Source organism: Rhinopithecus bieti, unplaced genomic scaffold (genome assembly GCF_001698545.2).
Source record: "Rhinopithecus bieti isolate Rb0 unplaced genomic scaffold, ASM169854v2 scaffold_23591, whole genome shotgun sequence".
Classification (NCBI taxonomy): Eukaryota; Metazoa; Chordata; class Mammalia; order Primates; family Cercopithecidae; genus Rhinopithecus; species Rhinopithecus bieti.
In genome coordinates, this window is record NW_016811463.1 from 587,807 (window position 1) to 599,157 (window position 11,351).

Sequence of the window (11,351 nt, forward strand, 5' to 3'; positions counted from 1 at the left end):
TTTAGAATTCTTTGAAAATTAAATATAATAAAGTTTATAATTTAAATTTAAAATGTTCAAAGGAATTTGGTTAAACCATAGAAGGACCCATAGAAGTGATTGTTAAAATTTGGTCAAATCTATAGATAGAATAATAAAATTTATACATTATAAAGTGCATGAAACTAGGGTTTTCATTTATAAATTTAATAAGCCAAACATTTATTTTATCACCAAACATCTTGGACTAACAGAAAAGTTGTAAGTATACCACCAAGACCTTTTCCCATGAATTATTTACAAATAATCTACTGACACGATCCCCTTTGGACTCTCAAATCCTTCAGTGTAATTTCCTACATTTAAGAACATTCTACTACATAACCACAATATAATAATCAAAATCAGGAAATAAATCTAACCACAATACAATCGTCAAACTTGGGAAATAAATATTCTTATATTATTACCATTTAATCTTCAGAACTTTAAATTTTCACCATTTGGAGAAATTAAATTTTCACAAGTTGCCCCCAAATTCCCTTTATGGAATAAGAATCTACTTCAGAATCATGTGTTGTATTTGGTTGTCATGTCTTTCTATCCTTCTTCAGTCTGGGACAGTTCCTTCTTTTAACCTTCACTGTCATGATCTTGACACTTTTAAAGATTACAGGCCAGTTATTTTGAATAACATCCCTCGATTTGTGTTTGCCTGAGTTTTCTTTTAATTAGATTCAGGTTATGCAACTTTGGAAGTACTATTACAAAGGGGATGCTACGGTCCCCTGTTGCAACAGATAAAGTCTTGCTCTTCCAATTTAAAATGTCATATTTGACAAATTGATTTAGACATGAATCTTATTTGCTAGGGCACAAATTCATTCTGCTTCATTACTGATGATATTCTCTTTGATCATTTGCTGAAACTGGTGTCTTCCACCTATCTCCATTGTTTCCTCTGTAATTAATAAATATTTTGTGGATGCTATGTAAATACCCTTTTTCTTATTTAACTTTCAATTTATTCATGCCTGTAGATCAGTATGGACTCACTGTTTCCTACTTTATCTCTTAATTATCATCATTTTGATGCCCCAGTGGTCCTATATTTGGCCCGTGGGTACCCTTCACATTGAGTTCTGTGATCCTTTTGATAAATCCCATTTGTTTTTGGAGAACTTTTTTACTTTCTGGCACAAAAAGGTATTCAAGACTCTTGTATGTTCCCTGCTTCAGCCCCCAAATTAGTTGTTTCCCCAAGGATCCCCATTCCTGCTTGTTTTGGTGGAAAATGGTGTTAGGAATCTAAGGTCCTGGCACTAGGTATGCTCACTGATGTTGGTGGGTGGCTGCTCCTGGGCTCTTTCAGTTAACAGCGTGAGGGACTATACATGTACATATATATATTCCATATCTGTTCTATATATTGTATATGCTGAAAATTATGAGATCACCCTCATATACCCAATTCCAATGTAACACCACTCCACTCACCCTGCTTGGCATCTGACATATCGCGCCAGGCCATTGCCTTCCCCATGAGTACACCCTTGCATTTGAACTGTGACTTCCTGCCTTGGGCTCTACCAACTCCACACCTGAGCAGATTTCCACCACTTGTCCCCACCTAATTACCTCAGTTCAAGGTTGTTTAAACGTATCTCAAAATAGTAAGAGCTACTTATGACAAATCCACCACCAATATCATACTGAATGGGCAAAAGCTGGAAGCATTCCTTTTGAAAACAGGCACAAGACAAGGATGCCCTCTCTCACCACTCCTATTCAACAAAGTATTGGAAGTTCTGGCCAGGGCAATCAGGCAAGAGAAAGAAACAAAGGGTATTCAAACAGAAAGAGAGGAAATTGTCTCTGTTTGCAGATGACATGATTGTATATTTAGAAAATCCCATTGTTTCAGCCTCAAATCTCTTAGGCTGATAAGCAACTTCAGCAAAGTCTCAGGATACAAAATCAATGTGAAAAAATCACAGGCATTGCTATACACCAATAACAGACAAACAGACAGCCAAATCATGAGTGAACTCCCATTCACAATTGCTACAAAGAGAATAAAATACCTAGGAATACAACTTACAAGGGATGTGAAGGACCTCTTCAAGGGCAACTACAAACCACTGCTCAAGGAAATAAGAGAGGACACAAATAAATGAAAGAACATTCCATGTTCATGGATGGGAAGAANGAGAAAGAAACAAAGGGTATTCAAACAGAAAGAGAGGAAATTGTCTCTGTTTGCAGATGACATGATTGTATATTTAGAAAATCCCATTGTTTCAGCCTCAAATCTCTTAGGCTGATAAGCAACTTCAGCAAAGTCTCAGGATACAAAATCAATGTGAAAAAATCACAGGCATTGCTATACACCAATAACAGACAAACAGACAGCCAAATCATGAGTGAACTCCCATTCACAATTGCTACAAAGAGAATAAAATACCTAGGAATACAACTTACAAGGGATGTGAAGGACCTCTTCAAGGGCAACTACAAACCACTGCTCAAGGAAATAAGAGAGGACACAAATAAATGAAAGAACATTCCATGTTCATGGATGGGAAGAATCAATATTGTGAAAATGGCCATACTGCCAAAAGTAATTTATAGAGTCAATGCTATCCCCATCAAGCTCCTATTGAGTTTCTTCACAGAATTGGAAAAAACTACTTTAAATTTCGTATGGAACCAAAAAAAGGCCTGCATAGCCAAGACAATCCTGAGCGAAAAGAACAAAGCTAGAGGCATCACGATACCTGAATTCAAACTATACCGCATGTTCCCACTCATAAGTGGGAGTTGAACAATGAGAACACATCGACGCAGGGAAGGGAGCATCACACACCGGGGCCTGTTGGGAGGTGGGGGTCTAGGGGAGGAATAGCATTAGGAGAAATATCTAATGTAGATGATGGGTTGATGGGTGCAGCAAACCACCACGGCACACCTATACCTATGAAACAAAACTGTATGTTTTGCACATGTACCCTAGAACTTAAAGTATAATAATTTAAAAAAGAAAATACATTAAAAAGAATTAAAATATAAAATAAAAAATAAAAGGTATTTTGAAACACTAAAAAAGGGAATTAAATTGAATGGGAAATAAAGAGGAAGAACCAAATATTAATTTTTAATAAAAAGTGGCCTTCAAATATTAATATCTTGTCTGCACAAAAGCCACCTGCAGGGCACATTAGGAAAAAGTGTTTATTTCTATCATCGAGTCTTGAGTTTTCTAAAATCTTCTAGTTTCCTTTAGATTTCATTTCTTCAGCTTCGCTGTTTTAGGATTCATGTTATCCAAGCATATATGCATATTAAACGCTTTCATTCATTTTATACATCATTTCATGGGATGTCACAGATTTTACTTACTTGTTTAGTACTATTTAAAACCTTGTATGCCAATTTGAGATCCCTTAACGGTCAATATTCAATGATTTTAGCAGCTAGCAATGCCATATGGCAAAAGCTTGGTCCATTCTATTTAGCAATAGGGGAATCTGGAATTTTTTTTTTTTTTTTTTTAATTCTGAGCTACATAATATGTCACCAATTTCCATATCTTTGAAGTAGCACCAAAATTCTCTTCCATGAAATGTTGCAAACAGCTCAGAGCCTATCTGTATAATAAAAAGACAGTCAATATTACAGTTTTCTTTCTAATTTCTTTATTAACTTTATTGTTCTAATTTGCCTTCCAGCTACAGGGCTCATTTATTATTCTAATTTGCTCTGTCTATGGAATTTATTTAAATTTAGCTAATTATTAGGAAATTAACATGTTGGTACTTAAGTCTTCCTTCTCGAAATGTGGTCAAAAATGACAGCTTGTATGTAGAGTTCTGTCGGGATTGGGATTCTAGTAGAGTTGTCACCTGGCTGCGCCTAAAATACATAAATTACATTGTTAGTCAAGTCTATGGAAATACTTGGCCTTACTTTTTTTTTTTTTTTTTTTTTTTGCTTTATATTGTAGAAAACAAAACTAACAAGTTTGTTTCCATGGAGATATATACATGTTTCCCCCCTAGTCTTTTTCTCAGGAGTGATGATAATTCCAATTAGGAGCTTTGAGGCCCTGGGTTGTGATATTGAAAATGCCCAGGATCAAAGCAGTGTCACAGGCTCATGCTTGTCTAGACTCTACTGAACCGCATGAGTCACTAACTTCAGAATTCCTAGCGAAGGCCTTTACAAACATGTGTGACTTCAGGGTAATAATTCAAAAAGAATCCTATCTTGATTTCAAGTTTGTCAAATAAAATGTCTCAAGTTTGGGATTGGTTTAGACCAGTGGAAGTGCCTGTCTGTGGTGGGTTTTACATAAAGCATCTTTCTTATCACTTTAAAAACTATTTGATCTGCTTTTTTTTTCTTCCTTCAAATTATAACCTTTTAAAAGGATTTCATCTTTTTAAAAAAAAAAATTGGATAGTTTATCATACTGATAGGTGTCTAGAAAGCCTCTACGGAAATAAAGATTTGCTAATGTGGTATTGATAAGGGAGAAGAAAGAAGTTTGGGTAAAGCTGATGCCATGAGGAAAAAAAAATGATTCTAAAAGAGTTGCACAATACGTACAATTAGAAAATTTTAGTTACTAGACCTTTTGCATATTTGATGTAGGAAAGAATTATATTATTTGCTCTCTCTTCTGAGAATAAATAATTAGAAATTTAGAATTGAAGATAAAGAGAAGCTTTGGTATTGCCTTTTCCATATGGTACTTAATTTCTTGTGTTCAACAAAAAAGTGGGTGTCCTGACTGTGCCCCATCTAAGTTAGATTTGATTTTATTGTTTTGTGCTATTTTATAACTCTTTAAGTTGTATAAAACTGATAATAATAGAAAATACCTTGCCCACAAAGATGGAAAATAATTCTGCCCAGTGGAATTCGATTAATCATTGCCCTGTATAGAGACCTATTTTGCAGCTATTTTATTTCAGTTTTCCTTATTCCCTATACAGATACGTTCTGCTCTTTGAATTCTCCTTTGAATTGGTTATAATATCTTACTGATTCCTTCTATAATTAATGAATTAAATGAAATCTTTTGAACATTTATGCTATAGCTGCATGATAGTTATTTATACCCCTTTAAAAAATTGTCTTGTAAATATTTTGGAGGTTCTTCTGCCAATAGTCAGTGGATTCCTCTGATAGATGAATTACCTACATGCTGGAGGAGGTTGTACCCCTGGGGGCTTAAACCCAGACTCCCAAAGGCAAATCCCCAGTGAGAAATTTAACTTTGTGGATCTTCTGTTTCTTTCTATATTTTCCTTTTGGCTATTTTGTGTTTTGTTTTCTCTTTGCAGCTTTTACAACTGATATATTATTTCCTGCTGGTGACAGCAGTGATTCAGAACATTGTGGGCTAGCCATTGTGATTTCTGTAAATAGATTAATGGATTAGAGAGATTTATTCTCCTTGTGTGACAGACAATAACCTTTTTTAAAGTGTTTTATTTTTATTGGTTGTTATTTGTCTGTTTTGAGCTCAAATTAAGACTCTTGCACCCATCAGGAAAGAGTACAATGCTTTGATATACGAACTGGTGATTTTTCTGTGTTTACTTTTGATATGTGGCTAATACTTAGATCTGAAGTTATAAGCAGTCTTGTGTCTGTGTGTCTAGATGCTTATAATTTAGAAAGACCTTTATCTCTTTTTGGATGAGTGCATAATATTTTCCTGTCTCTGGAGGGTAATGAATTAGGTTAAAATGTCTTCTAAATTAAAGAATCTCTGTTCTGATTGGCCTATAGAATTCTTATATAAATACATTCTTATATAAATCAAATATTCATAAAATTCCAAAATTAGGAAATTAACAGTTATAGTATTTTAAATTGTACTATACTTAATAACTTATTTTACAGAAACTCAGAAATGTTTTAAAATTTAAGTTCACACAATCGTAGTAAATGTTTGGAAAACAAGACTAGTGTAATAATTTTGGTTCAAAATAAGCAGCTATGTTCTCTGATTTATCAGTGTTGGGTTTAATATAAACAACATTTTGTTCTACTTGGGTTTGTTTGTCTTAAACTTACTTAGGTCTACTAACTAACAATATGCCTACACAATATTTTAGATAATGAAAAGTACACATTTATACTCAACTACATTGAATCATTATTCAGACAACTTTATTTCAACAGTAATCATTTTTTTGTTGTTGTTGTTGTTGTTGTTGTTGTTAACAAGTCAGCTTGAATATAGGTCCCAAGACCCTCAGACTTAGATATCGGTCTAAGACACATAACTTTAGACTGATATTAAGTTGAATTATACAATGAATACTCACTTGATATGTAGTTGACTTCTAACTAAGATAGGAAACCGCAAATTTGATGCCTAATTATTAGGCATAATTTTAAGTTTATATACTTTTGCTTATATCCTATAGAATGTGTTTGCCTTCGGGTCCTGTTAATGAATGATTCATTTTGTCTCTTTAAAAAGGTATGTGTGTGGCTATTGAAAGTTGCCACATAAATTTTGTTCATCTTTTAAAATGCTTGTGGAAGACAGACAATTCTTAATTATCAGCCTCTAGTTTTCTTCTTGAAATAGAAGTTACTTTGGTAAAAGTCCTTTTAATATGAATAGTTAAGACTACACTGTGAGAATAGGGACAGACTGACACCACTGTCTATGTCCTTTTGTGTTTCAAAGAGAAAATAGTTTTGTCCTATTGTAGTTGTTTTGTAGTAGTATTATAGTGGGGATATATAGAGTAGTGGTTTTCAGGCTTCCCTCCCATGATTTTCCCCATCTCAGAACCTCTGTACAATCTTGGGACTTACTAAGGACCCTAAAATCTTTCATTTATGTAGTTGATAACTGTTAATATTTTCCATATTAAAAGTTGAAATTGAGAACTTTAAAAATAGTTACTGCTTCATTTGATCATAGTAATGACAAACATATTGAAGTTTTAACAGAAATAACATTTGAGGATTAATATAAAAATGGATCCCCTGAAAACTGCAGTTATATGAAAAAGCAAAATGAAGAGCAAATTTTGGAAATATATTTTACTTGCCTTAATTCATAATACCTGAGTCTGAAAAGAAGCTATGAGATGTGCTACAATTTCAGTAAAACTTGCCCAATCTTGATGGGCTTGCTTTCTTAGCTTACTACTTGCCTACTACGTGAACTTTTTTTTTTTAGCTTCCTATGTAATCTGCCTAAATAGATAGCAAAATTATGTCTAATAAAATAATTTTCTGTGCTTTATATTGAATTTGTTACATACCTGATTATTTAAGGAAAAAAATGAAAAGAACAGGTTCCTCACATATAAAGAGCTAAGGATCTTTACATCCATGTTAATGTATATGTTTATTTTTAAATATTTTATTGTTTTAAGTATGTACTTAAACTGTTAACTCATTGTTATTTCTCTGGTACCCTGATCTTATTTTAATCAAATGTCCAAATGTCCTCTATCATTTTTTCTGATTTTTGCCATTCATAATCGGACCTTAAGTATAGAAAAAATTAATAAAACAGTCAGGATATCTTTTACACTTAAAACTATCTCTAAGATTTCCCAGATGACCCTTCAAAAATATCACAAAGAGTTATTCCTTCACCTTTGCAAAGAGGTGCTAAAAATAATTAGTTTTGTTTGTGGAATTCCTTGGGAAGAATTTTCAAATCAGAAGAGCTGCTCAGACTTATTTATGTAAGTTGAATAGGCATAATGTTATTAACAACAATATTTCAGAAATTTTATATGCTTTATGCGAAGTTCCTGAATTTTTTTCATTGCCCTTTCTACTTTACTTGTTTTTAACCTAAGGGAAAATAATGATTATAACTGTTGGAAATATTCCCATCAGGTTTTTCTATATTTATCAGAGTTGTAGCAGTGTTTTGCCTAATGACATTAGACAACAATAGTATAATGTTATCAGTCATAATTTCAGTTACTGTTTAAAAAATACAAATGTTTAGGCGTTACGTACACTTACCTAAATTTCTTTACTTGGTTTCTTGTATTAACAATTATGTTTTAGTATTATCTATGTCTTATCTCTATCTCAAGACTTCTTCCTCTGTAAAATTATTTTCATTCATTTTTTGAATCTGATCTATCTTTCACAGACTTCTTTGAAAATAGATTTAATCACATCCTTAGAGATGTTTGTCTAATTGTCTTTTGCAGTGGCTTTATTATCATTGTTTTGCATACCACAAAAAGAACTAAATTTCCTTGTCTGTTGCATTATTCTTATTATAAACTCTCATCAGACTGCTCACATTTGAAAATTATTAGTAATAAGTCCACAACAGTCATTTTAGGTCCCTATAGTTTATTGATAGTACTGTTTTACTCTGCTGCTTCCCTGAAGTTTCTCTTCCAGGTTATAGCCCAGAATTTATGTCTTTAACAAAGAACTGTCTTAGAACCTCATGGAAGATAACTACCAGGTACTTTAATTATTGACACTTCAAAGCTGAGCTGACATTGGTTAGATAGCTTTCAGATTGCACCACGAGTGGACTGAGTCAGGATTTCCAGGACCCATTTTAGGCCAAAGCAGAGGGCTGCATATGATGCACAAGATTCAGCGGATTAGGAATTAAAATTGTAATAAGACTGAATGCAGTAATGAGAGAATTTTCTTATGGTTATTCATTTGGGATATTGTTGATGTTCTCTTAATGTTTCATTTTTCAGATATATAAGAACACCGCTTCTTCTTCTTCTTCTTAAGAAATCTGTAACCCATAGAAATTTAGTAGAATCTACTTTATAAAATGAAATGAAACATTTGAAAATGACATATGATTTTCATTTATTCCTCTAGGACTCAGAAATTCTTATTGAGTCTTTTTACTTTCCACGGCCATTTAGTAATCCGCATCAGTTCAGTAAGAAGTTGTCATCCTTTATACCAGGATGTAATTGTACAAATTATAAAACCAAAGCCTTCCCTGTAATGTCATGTTTGAAAACAATGTTCATTGAATCACACAGAAACAGCTACTTTTAAGGAATTAAGCTCAACTTGACTCCTGGAGGTAGTATTTACAAAGATCTTCCAGACAAACTTGTCTATTTATTGGCTTTAATGGTCAAGAATATTGTATACTATGTATAAGTTATCTTAAGATATTTTGGGGCTTTTAGAAGAGAATAATTTACCCAAATTTATAGGTTTTATAGGTGAAATATTGTGGACAGAGTTTCTTGGATTTAGTTTTCTAGCAGCAGGATGACAAATAATAGAGGGCCTTAAAAGTCCAATTTGAGATTCCTTACGAATACTTCCAGACAGAATTTAATTTAGTATTTGTTCAAAATTGTGTAGCCTTAGAATTTACAACACAAACTTAAGGTGATCTATATGGTAAAATAACACTTTTGCGACACCTATATAAACAGTAAGGCAAAACTAATGAGACTAGCTGCATTTTATGATCAAGAATAATCTTTCCAAAATTATTATGATAAAAAGAAGGAAGGAGACAGACTGCCAGGGAAACTTGTGAGAAACTTTGAAATGGGCAAAAAGTCAAACAATGGGTATCTTGACTATTCACTCATTTAGGTTTTCTCATTTATGATCTTTATTGCAATTCTGCAAATTTTAGAAATTTGATAATAATTCAAATAATTATTGTCTGTAGTAATGCAAAGTAGTTGTGCTTACTGGAATACAATGGATTTTTGCATTGACCCTTTTTTATTTATTTGAAATTTATTTAAAATCTGTTTATTCCCTTTTATGTCTCTGCTCTTTGAATTCTCCGGAATCAGTTGTAATACCTTACTGGTCCCTCATTAATTAGCGAGTTAAAAATATTTGCCACATGCTCACTGTATAGCTGTATGAGAATGATGATTCTATCTTCTTTTAAAAATTGTTTCTTAATAATGTATAAAAAGAGTGCTAAAAACAGTCACACATACACAACAGCAACAGCAAATGATGTAACTGGCTGAGAAAATTCAGCACTTAGAAAGCTCTTCCTTCAAATTCATGGCACTGTAAGGAGCTGTGAAAAGATTACTGTCTGAAACCATTAGTAGGTCCCAGGAGAGATGGGACTCCAAGCCAAGTATAAAATACGGGTAAAACAAGACATTGGAATAAGATCAACAGTAAAAAGTTACTAAAAAATAATAATTGATGGAACAAAACAGGAACATTCTAACCTTATTCTACCCAAATCCCAGAAGAATTACAGATTTAAATGTATCAAAAGAACCATAAACAAATTTAGAAGAAAATATATGTAACTATTTTCCTGATTGTAGTATAGGAAATCTTTTTAAATATAGAAGCAATTAAAGCAATCAGAAGGAGAAATCAGTAGTTAGGACCATAGAAAATTTAAAATTTTGCATGCCAAAACAATTGTGAACTTTAAAAGATATATAAGCTGTGGCATGTCACTAAAAATATGATAGCCAAAAGTTTTCTACCCTCTACATATAGAATACTTTAAAAATTTATTTTAAAATTCCCACTAAAACCCTACAGGAAAGTAGGTAGACGGCAATAACAATTGTAGAAAAAAAGGAGACTGGGCAAGATGGCTCAAGCCCATAATCCCATTAATTTTGGTGGCCAAGGCAGGAGGATTGCTTGAGGCCAGGAGTTAGAGACTAGCCCGGGCAACATACTGTCTCTACAAACAACAACAACAACAACAACAACAACAAACAACAAAAAACAACTTAGGCATGGTGATTAGTGCTTGTGGTCCCAGCTACGCCAGAAGCTAGGGAGCGGGGGGATGTGCCGGGTGGAAGTGGGATCATTTGAGCCCAGGAGTTCTACGCTACAGTGAGTTATGATTGTGCCACTGGACTGCAACCTGTGACAGAGCAGACGCTGTCTTTAAAATAAATACATAAATAAGAAATATTATATACCAGCACGCATATAAAAGAAATGTTCATTTCCGATAGTAGTAAAAATGCAAATCTAAATGACTGCAAACAAATCTGGACTGTGAAATTAACAAAGTTAAAAAAGTATGCAAAATAAATAGGGCATGGAAAATGGGACACTTAAACAGCTCAGATATAATTGTAAATTGACATGGTTTAACTGCAAAGCAATTTGACAATATGTATCTAAAGCTTTACAAAATACGTATATTTTGATTAAGCAATTTCCATTTTAGAAATCTGTCCTAAGCAGGGGTAAAAGCAGAAACTTGGTTGTAGAGAGTTGTTAATTAAACTGGAGGGAAAGCAGAAACCAAACTAAATTTCCACAAGTGGGAAATTCTTATCAATTGTGAATTATTCAAAGGATAGAATATTATCTACTTTTTTTTTTTTTTTTTTTTTTTTTTTTTTTTTTTT

General features: G+C 33.0%; 1 protein-coding gene across 1 annotated transcript in view; it reads right to left on the reverse strand.

The window, feature by feature from the left end:
* Positions 1 to 3,651: 3,651 nt before the first annotated feature.
* CFAP299 (cilia and flagella associated protein 299) overlaps positions 3,652 to 11,351 on the reverse strand; it is a 136,736-nt gene continuing 129,036 nt past the window's right edge. The window contains exon 4 of the mRNA XM_017893944.1: positions 3,652 to 3,891. Coding sequence (XP_017749433.1) covers positions 3,796 to 3,891 — 96 coding nt within the window. The 3' untranslated portion in view covers positions 3,652 to 3,795. The remainder of the gene's footprint in view (positions 3,892 to 11,351) is intronic.